The sequence below is a fragment of the Telmatherina bonti genome, assembly GCF_933228915.1.
Source record: "Telmatherina bonti genome assembly, chromosome: 6".
In the NCBI taxonomy this organism is placed as follows: domain Eukaryota; kingdom Metazoa; phylum Chordata; class Actinopteri; order Atheriniformes; family Telmatherinidae; genus Telmatherina; species Telmatherina bonti.
The window spans coordinates 40,577,879-40,597,639 of NC_136624.1; the positions used below are offsets into that span (position 1 = coordinate 40,577,879).

General features: G+C 50.8%; 1 protein-coding gene across 4 annotated transcripts; it reads right to left on the reverse strand.

The window, feature by feature from the left end:
* Positions 1-1,960: 1,960 nt before the first annotated feature.
* dido1 (death inducer-obliterator 1) lies at positions 1,961-19,493 on the reverse strand. Of its 4 annotated transcripts, none has more exons than XM_079242972.1 (16): positions 19,386-19,493; positions 15,500-15,614; positions 13,998-14,916; positions 13,513-13,924; positions 13,074-13,409; positions 11,207-11,426; positions 9,012-9,525; positions 8,782-8,941; positions 8,575-8,691; positions 8,396-8,503; positions 8,009-8,162; positions 7,432-7,927; positions 7,166-7,307; positions 6,985-7,074; positions 6,707-6,902; positions 1,961-5,754 (listed from the first exon to the last, which is right to left on the reverse strand). In XM_079242972.1, the coding sequence occupies exons 2-16, from the start codon at positions 15,579-15,581 to the stop codon at positions 2,396-2,398; spliced, it is 7,305 nt and encodes a 2,434-aa protein (XP_079099098.1). In that variant the 5' UTR covers positions 15,582-15,614; positions 19,386-19,493; the 3' UTR covers positions 1,961-2,395. The 4 variants fall into 4 exon arrangements, with proteins under 4 accessions (XP_079099098.1, XP_079099096.1, XP_079099097.1 ...); XM_079242970.1 differs by having other exon boundaries at positions 8,348-8,503; XM_079242971.1 differs by having other exon boundaries at positions 8,348-8,503; positions 13,074-13,402; positions 13,509-13,924.
* Between the last annotated feature and the right edge of the window lie 268 nt (positions 19,494-19,761).

The following is a 19,761-nucleotide window of genomic DNA, read 5'->3' on the forward strand; positions in this document are numbered from 1 at the left end:
TGGTCTGGATTCTAGTCTCTGGTCTAGATTCTAGTCTCTAGTCTGGATTCTGGTCTAGATTCTAGTCTGTGGTCTGGATCCTGATCTCTGATCTGGATTCTGGTCTAGATTCTAGTCTCTGGTCTAGATTCTGGTCTCTGGTCTAGATCCTGGTCTCTGGTCTAGATCCTGGTCTCTGGTCTAGATCCTGGTCTCTGGTCTAGATCCTGGTCTCTGGTCAGGATTCTAGTCTCTGGTCTGAATCCTGGTCTCTGATCTGGATTCTAGTCTAGATTCTAGTCTCTGGTCTGGATTCTGGTCTCTGGTCAGGATCCTGCTCTCTGGTCTGGATTCTAGTCTCTGGTCTAGATTCTAGTCTCTGGTCTAGATTCTAGTCTCTGGTCTAGATTCTAGTCTCTGATCTGGATCCTGGTCTCTGGTCTGGATTCTAGTCTAGATTCTAGTCTGCGGTCTGGATCCTGGTCTCTGGTCTGGATCCTGATCTCTGGTCTGGATTCTAGTCTCTGGTCTAGATTCTAGTCTCTAGTCTGGATTCTGGTCTAGATTCTAGTCTGTGGTCTGGATCCTGATCTCTGATCTGGATTCTGGTCTAGATTCTAGTCTCTGGTCTGGATCCTGCTCTCTGGTCTAGATTCTAGTCTCTGGTCTGGATTCTGGTCTCTGGTCTGGATCCTGCTCTCTGGTCTGGATTCTAGTCTCTGGTCTAGATTCTAGTCTCTGGTCTGGATCCTGATCTCTGATCTGGATTCTGGTCTAGATTCAAGTCTCTGGTCTGGATTCTGGTCTGGATCCTGCTCTCTGGTCTGGATCCTGCTCTCTGGTCTGGATCCTGGTCTCTGGTCTAGATTCTAGTCTCTGGTCTGGATTCTGGTCTCTGGTCTGGATTCTGGTCTCTGGTCTGGATTCTGGTCTCTGGTCTGGATTCTGGTCTCTGGTCTGGATCCTGCTCTCTGGTCTAGATTCTAGTCTCTGGTCTGGATCCTGCTCTCTGGTCTGGATTCTAGTCTCTGGTCTAGATTCTAGTCTCTGGTCTGGATCCTGATCTCTGATCTGGATTCTGGTCTAGATTCAAGTCTCTGGTCTCTGATCTGGATTCTGGTCTGGATCCTGCTCTCTGGTCTAGATTCTAGTCTCTGGTCTGGATTCTAGTCTCTGGTCTGGATTCTGGTTTCTGGTCTGGAGTCTAGTCTCTGGTCTGGAGTCTAGTCTCTGGTCTGGAGTCTAGTCTCTGGTCTGGATCCTGGTCTCTGGTCTGGATTCTGGTCTCTGGTCTGGATCCTGCTCTCTGGTCTAGATTCTAGTCTCTGGTCTGGATCCTGCTCTCTGGTCTGGATTCTAGTCTCTGGTCTGGATCCTGATCTCTGGTCTGGATCCTGATCTCTGGTCTGGATCCTGATCTCTGATCTGGATTCTGGTCTAGATTCAAGTCTCTGGTCTCTGATCTGGATTCTGGTCTGGATCCTGCTCTCTGGTCTAGATTCTAGTCTCTGGTCTGGATTCTAGTCTCTGGTCTGGATTCTAGTCTCTGGTCTGGATTCTAGTCTCTGGTCTGGATTCTAGTCTCTTGTCTGGATTCTAGTCTCTGGTCTGGATTCTGGTTTCTGGTCTGGAGTCTAGTCTCTGGTCTAGATTCTAGTCTCTGGTCTGGATTCTAGTCTCTGGTCTGGATTCTGGTTTCTGGTCTGGATTCTAGTCTCTGGTCTGGATTCTGGTTTCTGGTCTGGATTCTAGTCTCTGGTCTGGATCCTGGTCTCTGGTCTGGATTCTGGACCAGTTTGAGGAACCTGAACCTGAAAGTGAGCTGAAGAGGAAGGACGAGTCAACATGGTGTCCAATCCGAGTTGGTGAACATCAGCGAGGTTTTGGTCTTCGCCACCTTCACCGTGAAGCGGTCGGAAGCCGGACTTCGGAACAAACATGACGACAACAACCAAGTTCACCAAACAGCTTTAATGGATGTGAAACTAAACGTGGACATTTCATCGACTGATTACGGATGTTTGCTGCTGACACGGACCGTCTCGGCTTTATGGCTTTTATTTTCTGCACTTACAAAACGTGGAATTAAAAACATCGGTGTATTTACAGATATCTTCATATTTACATCCTGCAAAGGCCCCTTCATCCGCTTCATTATTATCTTTTTAAAAAAGCTTCAACAGAAAAGTTTATATGAAAAACATCCTGAAAGGTTTCTGTTCTCCGAGTTTTCCTCCGATAACATCGTAAAAAGTAGAAACGAGACGCCGGCTTTTTGTCAGGAACCAAAGTTTAACATTTACATTTGTCCTCACCCGCTGCAAGGAAACCACAGCGTCCTTCAGAGATGCCGTCCACCGGAGACGGCGTCCACCGGAGACAACGTCCAGCGGAGACGCCGTCCACCAAACAGAGACTAGGACGTGGTCTTGTCATTTTCTGCAGTTTTTGTTTTGTCCTTGTTTGTCTCATATTTACTGTCCTTTCTGTCCTTGTCTCTGCTTCTGCTCTTTTCCCTGCGATCTCTGTCTTTGTCCCTGTCTCTGTCCTTCTCTCTGTCCCTCTCCCGGTCTCTGTCCCTCTCCCGGTCTCTGTCCCTCTCCCGGTCTCTGTCTCGGTCTCTGTCCCTATCTCTATCTCGATCCCTGTCCCTGGCCCGGTCTTTTCCACGGTCTCTGTCCCTGTCCCTGTCCCTGCTTCGGGATCTTTCGCGTCTTCTGTCTCGCTCACGTTCTCGTTCTCTGTCCCGGTTTCTCGCCCTGTCTCGGTCGTTGTCCTTCCGGTCAGAATCCCTGGCTCTGTCCCGGTCCCGATCCCGGTCTCTGTCTCGGTCCCTGTCTCTCCTCTTGTCCAAGTCTTGATCCTTGTGTCGTTCTCCTTCTGTCTCCCTTTGCTTCTCACTGTCCCTGCCTCTGCTTCGGTCTCGTCCTCGGTCCTGGTCCCGCTCCCTGTCTCTGCTCCTGTCCCAGTCTCGCTCTCGGCTCCAGTGCCTACCCTGCCCCCTGTCCCACGATGGCCGTCCACCATGAAGGACTTCCTTCTCCCTGTCCCTCCGCCGGTCCTCAGACGACTCCCTCTGTCTGTCCTCGGAGGACTGCGAGGAGCCGGGACCGAGTTCAAAGCGACTGAAACGTTCTGGATCTTCGTGGGCGGTGCTGCTCCTTCTCCTCGTTTCGGGAGAATGGCGGCGCCACAGTTCGTCTCTGAGTAGGTCTGGGCTGCTGGCGCCATGGCGACCAGAAGGACCCTCTGGAGGGGTCGGCAGCAGAGGCACAGCGTGGCGAGCCGCCCTACGCTCATCCGACGGCCAGTCAAAGCGGTACCGCTCCGATCCGCCGAAAGGCTGAGAACTGAGGGGTCTACTTTCCGGAGCGGAGGGGCCGCGGTGCTCATCGTAAGACCCTCGGTGCGGTGGCGAACAGGACAGCCTGGAGCTGCTATACTGGTGTTGTGGCTTGAAGAGCTGTCCAACCAACTCCCCAGTGGGAAGTGGACCTCTCCTGTCCTCGTACTGGTTTGGTGGGGGGGTCCGATAAGCCGGACCTGAAGGAGGACCCTGACTGTCCGTAAAAATGTGGAGCAGGTTTGGACTCTGGTCCATGTTTGGCTTGAAGGCGTTACTGGGAGAATCTTTGCTATACTGCTGGTCACCGTACTGAGCGGGGGAGGGGGCCCTGGGCCCTGAAAAGAGGGCTGGAGGAGGGAGCCTGTTATCAAAGGGACCAGGTGGTGCTGTGAAAGGTGAAGGGGGGGCTCTGCTTGCAGGAAAACTGAAAGGAGGCGGAGGAGCAGAGAATCTTGGAGGCAAGGTGCTCTGTCCGTCAAATGCAGGAGGGGGGGGCAGGCCTGGAGGGGGGCCTTGCCCAAGGTGCTGAGGGGGATTGGAGGGATCGTACATCTGAGGTGGGGGGCCTCTCTGGGGAAGTGCAGGGAATGGAAGGGGTGGTCCTCTGGGTGGCATGATATTCTGTGGTGGGGGTCCAGGAGGGGCCTGCTGCTGCGTGTTGGGCCACTGGTTCTGGTAGGAGGGGTACGAGGACGGAGGCGGGCCGTACTGCTGACCACTGTCACCTTGCATCGGGGGAGGAACGTGGATGGGCAGGGGGGGCGCCTGCATTGGAGGAGGGCCTGACATGGGAGGAAGACCCTGCATGGGCGGGGGCCTCATCATCAGGTTCTGGGGAACGGGGAAGCTGGACTGGGGGGGGATGTCAGCTGAGGGTCTGAAGTCGTTGTCGAAGCTCGGCGCCGACACATGATGCGGCACGTGACGGGGCTGAGAGTTGGCCATGGTGAGGACCGGGATGGTGGACGCTACGATGGAGGAGTCTCGGTAAAAGCCTGAAGCCGGCGCACCGCGACTGTTTTCCTCGTACTCCGATTCCTCGTTAGCTTTTAGGATACTGGCCGCATTCGGCCACAGACTGTATTTATCTATCTCTGTATCCGACTGGACCGGCTCCGCTTCCTCGGGCTTCTCTTCGTTTTTATCCATGAAGCTGGACTCCATGTCGGGCTCCACCTCCTCTCCTAATAAAGGAATCGACACCTCCTCCTGGTCCGACTGCATGAAGGGTAGAGCCTCACTTTTCACTTCCTCTTCAGGCTGCGACACCTCGGCGTCTTGCGAGGAATCTGCCGGTTGGCCGGGATCGGGCTGCTGTGGTTCAGGCTGTGAAGGAGGAGCAGGATCAGTGGATGGAACAGGAGGCTCCTCCTGCTCCTCGGATTCCTCGGAGGGTTTATTTCCGCCCGTAACCTGGCGAAGGTCTCTGCTCTGTCTGGGATCTCTCCTCTGGTTGATCGAGGGAGTAGCAGATGTAGACTTTACCAGTTCTTCTGCCTTTTTGCCAAGCTGAAGAGGCGAACCACCAGCACAGACAGACTGGGCAGGTTGCACCAGCGGTGTGTTCGGAAGCGCAGATGAAGCTGCAGGCGTGGAGGAGGTTTGCTGTTCGGCCCGTTTATGCGACGCCTGATCTCCCATCTTCTTAAGGTTCTCCAGGATCTTTTGAGGATCACTTGCACACTCCGTTGCAGGCTTAGCTTGACTAGGCACTGAAGTTTTGACCACTTCAAAAATAGAGTCGTCCTCTGGGTCGTACGCCACGTCATCGGGTTCGCCTCCCGCATCCTCGGCGTGCTTTGAGACCACAGGTTTGCTCACAACCTCAGTCAGCTTCTTGGGAACATTGTAACCTCTGCTGGGATCATATTCCTCTTCTGGGTCATATGGCCTGTCATCTTCATCATCCTCAGCCGATTTCTCCGTAGTATTCTTCGCGTACTGCCGCACGATGGGGTCTAACATTGCAGTGGGGGTGGCAAGCTCCCCGGCTATCTCAGGAGAGTTGGAAGCGTCTGAGTCGTGTTTCTTCTTCTTGAAAAGCGTGTTCAGGATGGTTTGAAGAGGACTAGCTGTCGCTATGGAGGCAGATATGGATGGAGAATCCCTGCCGGTGGCCATCGATACGGCTGAAGCTTTAACGGACGACAGGATGGACAGAACCGAGGACACAGCTGTGGTGCAGCTGGAGGTCTCGGAGCTAGATGGAGGCGACCCTGGCGGAGTCGTGCTGAAGGGGATTTCGAGACTCTGTCTTGAGCTCCGTTCCGCTCGGACAAAAGATGGTTTTGGAAGCCCAGTTTCTTCCACGTCTTTGGTTTGAGTCTTTGAGCGCTTGTCCTCGGACTCCAACGGAGCACCAACACGTTTTCTGTCCTTCTGGCAGATCAGCAGCCCAAGGAGGAGGTTGGGACGAGCTGGTTCAAGCCCTGCAGAAACAGGCATGGAATTAGGTGCTTTAACAGTCAGAATAAATTTTTAAAAAAAAGGGTTTGATCAGGTATTACCAACACAATAGCTGCCATTTTGGAAATTCGGTTTGTGTTCTAAGCTTTTTTCCAAATCAAACTTTATTAATAAAACGCTGTTTATGCAACAAGCAGCACAGAGAGCTTTACAGGATAAAACCATATCCCCGTGTAGGATCCCCATGAGGAAAACATTGGAGGTAAAACTAAAGTTAAATAACCATAAGAAACAATACGGAGAAATAAAAACGGTAATAAAAATACATACAAAAGTACCTCACATTAAATAATGTGCTAAAAAGAAGAGATTACAGAATGCATTAAATAAATAAAATTAAATAAATAAAAAAAAAAGATAAAATTCCGGTAAATGCTAAGCTAAAACGGTCCTGAGCCTGTTTTTTTAAAAGCACGGAGCATCTGCGCAGCGCTGAGGCTCTCTGGTGGCTGTTCCACAGTCGAGGACCATAATGATGGAAAGAAGTCTCACCGAATGTTCTGGTTCTGACCTGAGGAACAACTAAGTTCAGAACGTGCCAAACAGATCTGTAAGTTTCTTTAACAAACCTGTTTGTCGTATTTTACCATCAGTCAGTGTGAGAACATGAAGCCAGAAAAGTCTCACCTTGTTGGAATATAAACAGTAAATAAATAAATCGTGTTTATAATGAAGTCTTATAAAACAACGAGACTGGCCTGAAACGGCAACACCCTGCGACACAAACGGTCTTCATCTGAAACGTGGGACAGAACCGGGGATTCTGGAGGGACCCCAGCAGTAAACAAGCTCCCATCCAGTCAAACATCACAAGAAACAAACCGACGACGTGCAGAGCAGTGACGGACAAAGATAACTCGGCTAGAAGACGCTGTAGCCACAGAGGCAGGTCTCTGCTGCGTTCTCGGTGCTTACCTGGCCCATCGAAGGGCAACAGCTTGGAGGGTAGAGGGTCCTTCGAGCTGAGTGGGATGAGATAGAGGTCCTTGATGCGGCGGTTGTTGTTGGCCACCACACCAAATTTTTTCCTGCTGCTGAAGTACGAAAAGAGGGAGACATAAGCTACCTCCTCTTCTTCTGTTGCTGGGTGGAAGCGGATCAAACACAGCTCCTGCGACAGAAAAAGCCAAAGATTTAAAGCATTTAAAGCGAAAAACTAAACGGCTCTGTCAAAATTCTTTGTGACAACGAACCTTTGAAAGTGAAGTTTTCAGCTTCCCAACGTAGTCCCACACGGTGGTGGGAGAAATCCGTCCTCCCACATGAATGGTGTCCGGCAGATCCTGCACAACAGCAGTGGTTACTCAAGGTTTTATGCCAAATATGAAAACGATAATTTCCAAGGTTTATTGAAGACTGCGCTGCAGAAGCTACCTCTTTCAGGTGCTCAAAGGATCCTGAAACCAGATACGCTTTGGTCACAAACTTAGCAACCGACTGCATGTTGACAAATCCTTTCCAAATCTTTTCTTGACCGTGGAGGAAGATGGCCGTTTCTCCTTCGGGAGGAGGCTCACTGCAAACCAAAACACTTCCGGTTAGACAGCATTCCACACCAAATGCTAAAATTTACTGGTTTCTGCAGCGTCGTTGCCATAATGCCAGAAGCAAACACACGGCGACTGGAACAGAAGGAGTACCTTGTTTTTGAAGCTTTAGGAAGCAGCACAGATGCGGTCGGAGCCAGCGGCGGCGGCGGCGGCGGCGTGGGCAGCGGTGTCTTGGCAGCAGCCTCCGCTGGGACGCCAGCGGGGGCTGGAAGTGCTTCTGCTGCTTTCTCTGCAGCTGCTGGGAGGACGTTCACCCCGGAGGCGTGCCTGGCCATGCGAGGGTCTCTGCGGGTGATGCTGACCGAGGAGACGGCAGGGGGGACGGGTGCAGGGGTCTGAGGCGGAGCCGCCATCTTGTTGGGGTTCTCCGGAGCAGGTGACTCCATGTGGGGCTGGAAGGACGGGGGGGCCGGGGGCTGGTACGTTGCAGGGTCTAAGTGTTGGTAGGGTGAGGAGCCCGATGCTTGGCTGACGGCAGGGATGTCCCCGGGCCTGGACGGAACCGACTCGGGTCTGGGCGTCTTTGAGTCGGGTTTCTTGGCGAGTCGAGCTTTTTTAGCTGCAGGTTCTTCGTCTGTTTTCTGCCCTAAAAGGCAAAATTCAAAACATGAATAAAAGTCAAATTTTTAACAAAAATAATGAGCAATATATTTCCTTTCCATCTCACCGGTGCATATTTTACAGTTGAGGTCAAACAGATGAGTCCTGTGCTCAGCAGTGGTGTCTTTGAGCATGCTGCTGAAAACGTCGGCCACGTTGCTCCCGTCAGCTGCAGAGGACTGAGCAGAAGCCGAGGGAGGGAGGCCAGACTCGTCCTGGTCCTGCAAACACATCAACAAACAGTCCAGCTCAGAGTCTACCGGCACATATCATGCACGGCTGGCTTTGTGAGCAGGACGAGGAAAAGCAGAGGCGGAGCGCCGTTCTTTGCTGGTTTTGTGGCGCTGCGAGCGAAGTGAAGGTGAAAGGTGTGAAAGCAGCAGAAGAGCAGCCTGCCACCACTTACTGTAGCAGAAGCCAAGTGAGAAGCTGAAGAGCTGGCAGAAATACATACATCTGCATCGGATGTTGGAGGAGCGTCCTCCGCATCCACGCTGTGGGAGTCGTGCCTGTTTCCCAGTTTGGACTGGGCCGACGGAGCCCTGCCACCGGAGGACTGGCCCTGCACAGGAAAACCAAAGCTTTAACCACGTCGTTTCCTGATGGAACAGCAGGTCCTGGTACGTAACTCACCTCGGGAGTGTCGGGCTTCCTCCACTCGGAGATCTCTTTGGAAAGCAGCTCTTCGGCGCTCAGTCGGACCAGCCTGAAGGGGGTGAGCTCCCCACCGATCACCCGGTAGAACAGACCCTGAAACAAACCCAACGTGCACGTCAGGCGGCTTCTAAAAGGAAATCTCTGTTTTGGACTGGAAACAACAGCATGGTTGTGGAGACTCACTTTGTTTTTGGGGTCTTTCAGGTTGAACATGAGGGTCCGGTATTTGTTCTTGTACTTGCTGTCGGTGCACAGGCAGAGGTTAAACATTTCCTTCTCGATGCCGACAGCCAGTCTTCCCACCTCACTCTCCGTCATCTTCAGATCGTCGCTGTCGCTCACTCTGATGGAGGAAACGGAGCGTTTAGAAGCTTCCAGCGGCAGACAGAAAGTCGGCTTCGCCGGAGACTCACCTCTTAAACAGGATGTCGGTCAGCGAGCGCCTGATGTTCTGTCTCATCTGGTTATTGGGCGGAGGCCGCATGGGAGAGGCGGGGGCCGTCGAAGCAGGCGGGTGTGAGGATCTGGAAGATGAAGAGTGGCTGGAAGGAGCTGAGGACACCGGAGACGACGGGACTCTGGAGGATGAGGACTGGTTCTGGGAAGTGGATTCCTTGGGCTGAGGCTTTTTAGGAATGGTGAAGGTGGTCTTGGCGACTCTCAGCGCCCCCGTGATGTGAATTGGACCTGGAGGGAACGGAGAAGGGGCAGGAGCGAGCGACGGCTTCTTGGACTTCCCTGCAGGTTTTGGTGGCGGCGGCGGCGGCGCAGGCTTCTTGGAGGTCTTTGGTCCGGCAGCCTGCAGGGGGGTCTTCCTGCCTTTAGGGGAGACCTTGGCTTTGTTCTTTCCTTTGCTGGCTGCTGCAGAAGACTTCTCAGGAGACAGGGTGGCCTCCTTCTCGCCCTGCTTCTCGTCTTTGGGAGAAGCTGAAAGTCAAGAACAAGATCAAACATTTTAAATGAAAATAAACCTTTTCCTTGTTTTCACCAGTTTTCCCGGCTACGACATCCAAACGAAACTTCTCGTTTCATCTCTGCTAAAAGTGATCAGGTGGCTTCAGTGTGAAAGAAGAACAAAGCTGACAACAGATTACCAGACCCTCTTTATTAGCAGCAGAACAGCAGATACACTGAGCTGGCAACACAGCTGTTAAATAATAATCATCACGCAGATTTCCTCCTCAGTCCAACAAGGAACCGAGGTTCTAGCCTGAAATTATCCGTTTCCTCGCTTCAAGCACCTTTTCCTTCCCCTCACCTGCATCTACACCCCCCCCAAGCCAATTACATCACTATATCACGTCGTTTTACTGATAATCTGCTAATCACGATGATCCGCCACACAAACAGCAGCAACCGCCTCAAAAAGAAAAACTTTTCTCCTTCATGGAGGTTTCATGGAAACTCATTCAGAAACAAATTCCATTGTTTCAACATTCATGTAAAATATGATAAAAACTAAAACTGCTGCAGGTTTATATGCAACCCCCCCCCCCAAAATCACACACACACACACACACACACACACAGGCCAAAGCAGCCAAAACCAGGCAGGTTTCTGGCTGCTACTCGATGGTTTCTGCAACATTTCAGCAAATCCGTCCGAATCTCAAAGATCTTCATGCAAATCACGACGATGGGAAAAAAGTAGCAGCTGCTTCCTCCTCCGTCGTCGTCTTCAGTCTTCTTCTATCCTCCAACGCTGCTTCCTGAACTTTGCCACACCTCTCCCAGTCCGACCCCTCAGTCGGGCCAGCACCTCTCCCGGCCCGGTCCGACCCCTCAGTCGAGCCAGCACCTCTCCCGGCCCGGTCCGACCCCTCAGTCGAGCCAGCACCTCTCCCGGCCCGGTCCGACCCCTCAGTCGAGCCAGCACCTCTCCCGGCCCGATCCGACCCCTCAGTCGAGCCAGCACCTCTCCCGGCCCGATCCGACCCCTCAGTCGAGCCAGCACCTCTCCCGGCCCGATCCGACCCCTCAGTCGAGCCAGCACCTCTCCCGGCCCGGTCCGACCCACAGGCTCCACAACGTGCGCAGGTTAAACAGTTGTAAATTGTCAGAGTCCTACAGCAGGCCGACACGGCTCACATAATCAATAGAGGCATCCAAAAATCTGTTTTTCACCTTTTATTTTGAAGCCAGTTTCTCACCATCATTCAATATGAAGCAAGGAAAGAAAGAAACGCCAGGACAAGCTCAGTGCGAGCCGTGTTTGTGGATCCACCGCCAGCAGGGGGCGTCCACACACCTACCTGCTGCAGGAGGAGGGACAGCCGACCCAGGAAGCCGTTTTCTTCATACGGCTCCTGTCAGGCCGTGTGGCTTCGCTGGCGGCGTTAACGCCGGCGATGCATCCAGACTTATAGTTCTCCTGCATCGTGTGTACAGCTGCATGTTAACACCTCCAGCTGGCGGCGTTCCGGCTCCTGATCATCAACACTTACCTGCGAGACGCCGCCAACATTTCAGCGCATCCCCATACAGACCCGTTCATCATGTTCCCTCCCACATACGTGTCTACGTGCTGCTAGCATGACGGGAACCACATGTACGAGAGCAAAACAACGAGGCTTCAACAACAGCTGGAAACCTTCAAAGAGATACATACACTTTTTGTTTAACACTGTTGGTGAAACGGCTGAAGTCTTTTCTGGTGTTACTGCAATGTAATTATGGTCGCTGGACCAGGAAGCCGTAGCTGGCGGCGGCGGGTGCTCCTCAGCGTGCTCGTCTTCGTCGTTGTCCTCTGGATCTGGGCCGTCGTCTTCCTCGCTGTCTGACTCCTCCAGGGTCTTCCTCCTCGTCTTCCTCCCACCAGCACTGCTCCTCTGGGTGGAGAAGACGCAAGCATTCAGGCATCTCAGTAACTCACAGCAAAACACACAACTGGACAGCAGGCGTCCTCAAACGGCGGCCCTGTGGACCCCAGAGTCCCTGTGGACCCCAGAGTCCCTGTGGACTGTGGGGTCCCTGTACATCAGGCGTCGTCAAACGGCGGCCAACATGCCGCCCAGAACCAACTTTTATGTGGCCCAGCTCATGTAAAAGAATAAAGATATTTATTAAGAACCGTCAGTTGCTCCTACGCTGGTTAAGTAGTCTCCTATCCCACATGAATGCAACATCTGGTTGTCTAGCAACATTAACCCAGCAGGTGTTGTGTTCTGAAGCTGTAAGAGCGGCGCTCGCAAACATGTCGCTCTCTGTCCCAAAACACTAAATTGACAACAAAAAACGCAAATTTAACCCCACCTGGACTGATAAGTATTTGTTTATATTTCCGTCACATTGGAGCGCCAAACCGACGTGTTTACTTTGCAGTGAGTGTATGGCCGTGTGTAAAGATTATGTGAGGAGACGCCACATCGATTAGTTTAGTTTGATATGACCTTTTTATGTTAAAAGTCAGGAGAAAAACTGGCTCCAAATTTTCATTATTTTGTGCTTTCATCCTTGTCATGTGGGACTGAATTGAAAAAAATTAATAAACTGCTTATTTTTCGAAATGTAAATGTGTCTATGTTTTTTATTGATTTATTTTCCCTTACTTTATTTACTGGCTCTCATCATTGTTTCATTTGAAACTCTGGCCCACCTGAATGTCTAATTGAGTAGCCCTGCTCTACAGGGATTCCTTCTAGAACCTCCCCTCACTGCTGGTGGCGTTTCTGGAACCAGAAGCCGTCAACGCCGATCAGCACACGATGACCTGCAGGTCCCAGACCGGCTGCATCATGCTAAACCCCAGCTGGGGTTGTTTCTAACCCAGCAGCAGACCGCTGGATGTGTTTACAGTTTCATCTTCTAGCAGAGACAAACTCTGTTGGAAAAAGCTCCTCTTTGTCCGAGTGGGAAAGTCGATATTTGCTGAATGTTAATAATAAACAGAGAAATAACTCACTGGGATGCTCCCATCATTTCCCAGTAAATGTTCAGACATCCTTCGGGCTGCAGGATGTCCGCTGCGGTTTTTCATATCATATTGTATTTCCATCCTGTGGCGTTTACACCGCCGCTGTTTTCATTCGCCGCATCTTTAACGTCTTGCTCCCGTGTGCCGGCTGACCTGCGCATGCTGATTAGCTCTTAGCTAACTGTCACACCGCCGTCAGATGATTTAACACCGTTATGCTCCTGACAGAGATAAACCTGAATGAGACAAAAACGGTGTAGGTTTCCAGGTCTGTTCCCGACCCATCTGGCCCGCCAAAAATCCTCTGCTAAGGTCAAAGGTCAGCTTCCTTCTTCGGAAACAAGTTGGCTCAGGAGCAGCACCGGCTAACGTCCACGACAGCAGCAACATTCACAGCATTTTAATGCAGCAGACGTGGTTTATGAGGCAGACAGGCGGGTTATTTCAGTTGCTTTTCAGCTCGTCGACCATCAACCAATAAAACAGGAGGTTAATAAAGCTGGAGGGCTTCTGAACCTGAAGCAGTTTAAAGTCAGCTAACCCGTTAGCTTTCCGCTGTTACCTTAGCGGTGGATTTCTGAGCCTTGCTCTTGTCCTTCTTGGGCTCCTTGACGTCTGAGATGGACTTCATGGCGGCGGCGGCGTGCCTTAGGATGCAGTCGGGTCCGCAGTAGACCGAGTCGGGCTGGGCGCTGCTGTCGCAGCCGGGCCCAATGCATTTAGGAAGCGAAGCGTCCTCGGCCTTCTGCCTGGATGTGTCCTCCGACGCTCCCGCCGCCGGAGTGGTTTTCACCTCCACAACGGTCGCAACCTTCTGCTCGCCGTCAGCCGCCTTCGCTTCCACGGCCGCTGCAGCTTTCTGGTCGGTTTTGCACTCCGGCGGCGGCTGAACTACCTGCTGTGGGCGAAGGGAAAGTTAACGCCTCCCTGAGCAACGTTCAACCGATGAACGCCTGGAGTGAGACAGCGAAGCTCTGCAACGCCGCTGAGCGGAGACCTACCGGCTGAAAGATCTTTATCTTCTTCTTCCCAGTCGGGTTCGTGGCCTTCTCTATCCTGCCTTTGATGCCCAAGTCCTCCGTCCCGCTCGCCACGGAGGCCGGAGGCGGCGCTGCGGCCCGAACAGCTGGTGGACCCGAGTCGGCAGCACTGGCGGGGGGTTTCTCCGCTGCCATTGTGAGGGCGGCGGTGGGAGTGTTTCCTGGTGCAGCGCCCCCGGCCTTCAGCTTTAAGGCCTCAGCACCTGAAGGGAGGAGCGACGTGGCGGGCCGCACCACCTGGTTTTTCTTTGCCGTGCAGTTGGGACAGATGTAGTCCTCGCCGTTGCGCTCCATGAGCCGGCCGCGGGCCTCGGTGATGCCCACACAGTCGCCATGGAACCACTCCTCGCAGCGGTCGCAGCAGATCATAAACCTGGCGGGGAGAAGACGCCACATGAGGGAAACGCCACAACACGACAAGCACGCGCTGCTGGGTGGAAACGTACCGTTTGTTGTGTTTCTGCCGGCAGATGCAGTACAGAGCGTTGGGGTCGTAGCCGCCATCGTCAGACTCCACTGACGAAGAGGAGGAGGAGGAGGAGGAGGAAGACGTGGAGGATTCGTCTTCGTCCTCGTCGATGTGCGTGACTTTTCCCGCAGCCGGAGCAGCTCGGGGCTTCTTGCTGGCAGGAGGCGGAGCTTTCACTGGCGTAGCGTTCTTTTTAGCTGCTCTCTTCTTATTGATGTAAGTTCTGATTGGTCCACGTCTTGCCATCCCAGCTGCCGGCTGGTCAGCGCCGTCCTCTGCACTCTCCTTCCCTGCGTCGTCGTCGTCCTCCTCCTCCGGACCCTCCCTCTTCTCAGAGTCCTCCTGTTTAGTCTGCGCTGCGTTTTTACTCCCTGCATCTTCAGAGCCGGCTTCCTCTTTGTTCTCCTCCGGAAGCTGATCGCCGTCGCCGTCATTCTCAGAGCTTCCTTCGTCTTTGGCCGCCGCCGCTCTGCCGCCGCTTCTCGTGCGTCTCACCACCGTCCTTTCGGCCTGTTTCTTTGCGGCACTTCTCGTCCTCTGCTCTGGGGACTCTGCTTTGTCCTCGACGGTTTTGGAGTCGCCGCTGCCATCGAAGCTGGCTTCAGACGCCGTCTCTGCATCGGTCGGGGTTTGGGAAGGGGGATCGCCGCCTTCCACGCTGGGAGGAGCGCTCTTTCTAGACCCTCTTTTTGTAGTCTGGAGGAATTCCTCTAGTTTGTCGGTTCGCTTCGGCTGCCTGCCGCTGCGCCGCACGGGGCAGCGCTTCACCGTGCCGTCGGCCGCCGCCTCCACCGGCATCCCTCTCTTTGCAACCGTGGACCGACGGAAACCCCAAGTTTTCTTTACTTCGCTGTTAGCGTTCACCGTCTCCTTTCGCCTGCTGGCCGCTCCGAAGCCTGCAAACAATCACGGGTCAGTGAGCAAACTGCAGCAAAATATAACATGCAGATTTTTTATGTCTATGGAGCAATATTCTGACTTTCTGTTGGGCTTGCCGTCCTGTACGGCGTCTTCCTGCTGTCTGGTTATTCAGACGTTAATACCTCGTTTTAATTTACGTCCTGAGACGTCCTGGACCGTCAGCTTAAGCAGAAATAAAAAGCCAAATTCGTGCGACATGGAATCTGAACGGACAGTTTTCTGGAGAACCGACGAAGACGACGGTAAAAGTTGTTTGTTTGCATCTTCCTGAACAAAGACATGAAGCTCTCAGTTCTCCTTTTCAGATGCAAACGTTTCACCAGCAGTTAAAGTTGTTTTAGTGACACGAATAACCAGATGAAAGCTTAATAACCTGAATAATCACTAAATTTCTCTTCCTGCTGATGCTAAATGAGATGGAGTGGCTTTTAGCTCGCCGGATCGCGGCCTGTGATTGGTCAGCCATGCAACCAGACAAACACGACGTCTACATGAATCAGTAAACAGCTGGTTAAACTGGCTCCCAGTCTAACCTGTGTCATGTGGAGAGGGAGGTACCTGGAGAGCAGCTGTCCAAGAGGTCCTGGACCTGCTCTGGCTCAGGAGCTACACAGAGCTCAGGACTCACTTTCCCCTCCATAGATGATGGAGTCACTACTTTCAAACTCAACGTCTACAGTTAAGAGAAGAGCACAAGAAACCAGCGATGAGTCACTCGGTTACTGGGAGCAGTTTAGGAAGAGCTGGGATTGCTGGGAACACTGGGAACACTGTTGACGTTGCTGTGCTGTTCATCCGCCATTAGTTCTCAGAGGAAGGAAATAAATGTGACTTCATGAATTAAAGTTCCAACAAATGGGACCAGATCACATCAGAAACAAACAGGATCAGTATGATTGACGACTTATTAATAACTTGCAGAACTCAATACTTTCTGATGAATGAAACATGCTGGAAAAGTTTTAACAGGATAAAATGCCTTTTTAATGTGACAATATCACAGCTTCCAGCTCCGTTTTCTCCTTGAAAAGCTGGACTTTGTTTCTGATTTACAACATTTCTTCTTTTACGTAACATTTCCCAGAACACAAAGCCTTCCACAGAACGTAATCCTGCTTTTAAAGCTGGACGTGTGATGGTTCAGAGCACGCTCAATGCTCAAGTGCGGCAGATCATCTGGGTGAAAAGGCATCAAATTAGTGAAAATGTCATTGTCTGTTGCTGCTGTTCATGTAAAAGAATCCCTCTGACAGAACACACCGTCATTCTGGATGTGTTTGATCCGCATTGGGCTGGAAGGAAGCACCATGAGAGATACGTGGGGAGAGAAAACCCGAACCAAGGAGCTGTTTGTCCGACAACTTCATATTCAGACTTCACGTCAGTAATACCGAAGGCTGCTTGGCTGTAGGGCTGCAACGATTACTCAAGTAACTCGAGTACAAAAATTGATCGAGGCAAATTATCTGCCTTGAGGCTAAGTTTACTTAATACCATGTGGTGATATATTTAAATTTATGCATCATTGGAGCATTGTCATACCAGTGCACTGTTCGGAGGGACTACATCACTGTTTCACTAATCATATAAAACATTTAAACATGTATAAAATCTATAAAAACAGAGCCTGTGGCCTACGGTGTGTCTGTACAGTCTGACTGTTTCAGCCGGACTGATGACGGACATTTCCACCAGTGGCGGCGAGCGCTTTGCTTTCTGTCTGAAGATCCTCCTTGCTTTGGTCTCTAATGGCAGAGAATAAAAGAAGAGGGGAGGAAAAGACCAAAAAGTTGCAGTGTGGGACCATTTCACACTGAAAAGGACAGAAAACGTAGTGCAGTGTGTGTGCTGTAAAGCAGGTCTTAATGCTGCTGCACCTGAAACGAATGCAGAAAATTGTGACCGGTTCAGAACTGTTTCACCACACATGGAGCACAAACACGTCGGCACATTTTAAAATATGATACTTTTAAAACATTTTCCTCCTGCATTAGGTAGTAACAAGACATGCAACAGCTTCACAAATATAAATTTAGAGATATACTTTGGTTGAGTTTCTAGTATTTGTTTTACAAATTATAATAATAATAAAAAAATCTTTAGGGTACTCAATTACTCGAAGAAATAATCAACAGAGTACCCGATTACAAAAGTACTCGATAGTTGCAGCTCTACTTGGCTGTTCCACAGTTCAACAGCAAATAAAAAGCTGTGCTCCATGCCTGCTATTGAGCAGTGATTGGTAATAAGATGTTCAAACAAAATTATCAGTCGGAGGTCGAAGGATCTGCCAGTGGAAGGAGAAGAAAGTTACCAGTAATCCCTCCGTGCTGGTGTTTATAAGCCATGAAAGGACACAGATCAGTGCTCCCAACGACATATTACTTTATGGGATAGTCTGATGGCGTCTAAATGTCTTTCTAAAAAACGCAGCATGGAAATAGCGTGGAAACGGATTATTACTATGGCTGGGCGATGAATCAGATTTTAATCTCAGTACGATCTGGGTTTCCAACGATGATAAAACTAAAAGGGTGTGATTATTTTCTCTCTGCAGTTTCCTCTCCTGCTGTCTTCAGCTGCTAATCCAGCGTCTCTGGCGTTGCAGCGCTGTGCTGTAAACTCCTCCCACTCCTCCCAATTTGCTTTCATTCAGACACTGTTGCCAACTTGGAGACTTTCTCACTAAATCTGGAGACTTCTTTTGTCAAAAGCGACAAATCTAGCAGCTTTTACTGGAGTTATTAGAGACGTTTGTGGTGTTCTGGCGACTGACTTGAAGGCACATATTGTTCTGCAGTTCCTGTAAGGAAGGAGCAGCGGGAGCCTCTCCCGTCCTAAAGCACTCCCAGGCGGCCAGTCTCAGTCGGCTCCGGCTGCAGGTCCATGTAGAATAACTGCAGTAGGTTGTGGAAGTTCACCTAAACATAGTTTATACCATTGTCAGTGACAACTGGCTGCATTATTTTCCTATACATAGTTCGGCCAGTTAAACACTGTAATATCCCTCCGTTACGGGGCGTTACCATAGCAACGCGTTAACCAGCTGGGTCAGATCAGCCGTCTTTTAACAGGTGAATGAGAGAAACGCGCTGCAGCCTGACAGCGGTTGTTTGGCATAAAACGTACATCGAAGCCAACATAAAATAGTTCCTATACTCCAGCAAATGTTGTAGAAAAAAAATACAAACTTGTTATAAAATGTTAACTGTGTGGGACCATAGTATAAGCGGATTAAACAACTCATAACTGTGTGTTAGACTGTTATTATGCACAACATGAGAGTCGAGAACACCACGTCGTGCAGCGTTGTTTAATCCTTACTTATATTTATCCATACAGTTTAGATCAGTATTTGCACTTTGTCAAGGCAAAGCATCATGTTATTTGTTTGTTTTCTAAAATATGTGGAATCCCAAATGCATTTTTTTAAAGTCACATTTCAATGTTAAAAAAGAAAATCCGATTGTTAAAGATAAAAGGATGATCATGTTAAATAATCGAAATCTCAATTTCAGTCCAAATAATCGTGATTTTTTGCCATAATCAAGCAGTCCTACTCATTATTGAGACAAAAAAGCCTAGAAACAGATTATTAAAAAGATCAAATATCCTCTCTGTTCATCACCAAGCTGTGCCGTGCACGGCGGTCAGGCTGCGCATTCATTCACAAACAGCATTTGCTTTCCTGTCAACACCGGAGAAAAATCCCACCTGACGGCCGCGCGTGAGGCGGCACCGTGCCACGTGCACGGCAGGACAACAGGCCCATGAAGAGGCATCAGTTCAACACGACGCCGTTTATTTCCACATGTACAGGTGTTCAGAGAGAGCACACTGGAAGACTGGGGCGGGCCCAGTTGGCCCCCATGGCCACTAGCGCGACCTCAACGTGCAACCTGACCACGTGCGTGTTTGTTAAGCGTGACAAACAACATCAGACGGTTGAGATGGTAGCCGCACGCGCATCATTTTAAGAGTTAAGAACTCTTTACTCCGCGAAGTTCTGGTGATCGGAAGGGAACAGTTTGCAGCTTAAAACAGAAAAACAAACTTTTATCTTTTCATGTGGTGGTTTGTCGTCACATGACGTCATGTGTTGCAAAACGTGCGCGTGCAGCTGACAGACAAGCTAGCGACGTTAGCCGCTAATGCTAATCCTAAACCACACAAACATTCATCCTTTAACAAAACGAAATGAATAAATAACTACAGAAACATAAGCATGTACAGGTTTTGTGGCCACTGCTAATTAGGAGCAAAATTATTTTAAATTAAAAGACAACTGCGCAGAAGGAATGGAGGAAGCTAACGCTAGAAGCTAACGGCATCACGTTCCGCCGCTTCACCGGGACAATGCTAACACTACTACACACCACACGTTCCACAAACCCTCCAATGACACCTACATTACACATCAAACTTTTTTATTCTACCCACTTACATTCTGGAAATAAGGAAGATTTGCCCTCGTTCTTTCCTCGGTCAGTCCTCCATTTTCCTTTCCCGTTGGATCTGACTGCGGCAGATGGCTGCCGGCTTACAGGAGAGCAGACTCCGCAGCGCCGCCACTGGCCAGGAGGAGGAATTACATATGCGCAGATGCTTCCTTGATATCACCCGCAGGTTTCTGAAGAGCTGAATTGAAGCTCTGTGGGTGGTTCCCATAGACATGGGCTGTGTCTCAATCAGCGCACTAACACTACATCGCGCACTATGTTTCAGTGCGTAGTGCGTTTACACTGACTTTGGTGCAAAAAACTCTGAAAGTACCCGGATGCTGCCCTAAACCCGCCCATAAATGCAGTGTGGAACGATGG

Bases quoted from the DNA above. Each gene is read 5' to 3' on its own strand.
- dido1 (XM_079242970.1), bottom strand. From the start codon at position 15,581: ATGGAGGGGAAAGTGAGTCCTGAGCTCTGTGTAGCTCCTGAGCCAGAG. The intron at 8,692-8,781 runs GTGAGTCTCCAC...GGTTTGTTTCAG, and splicing joins TGAAAGACCCCAAAAACAAA to GGTCTGTTCTACCGGGTGAT. The intron at 5,755-6,706 runs GTAAGCACCGAG...CTGTTTCTGCAG, and splicing joins GTTGCCCTTCGATGGGCCAG to GGCTTGAACCAGCTCGTCCC.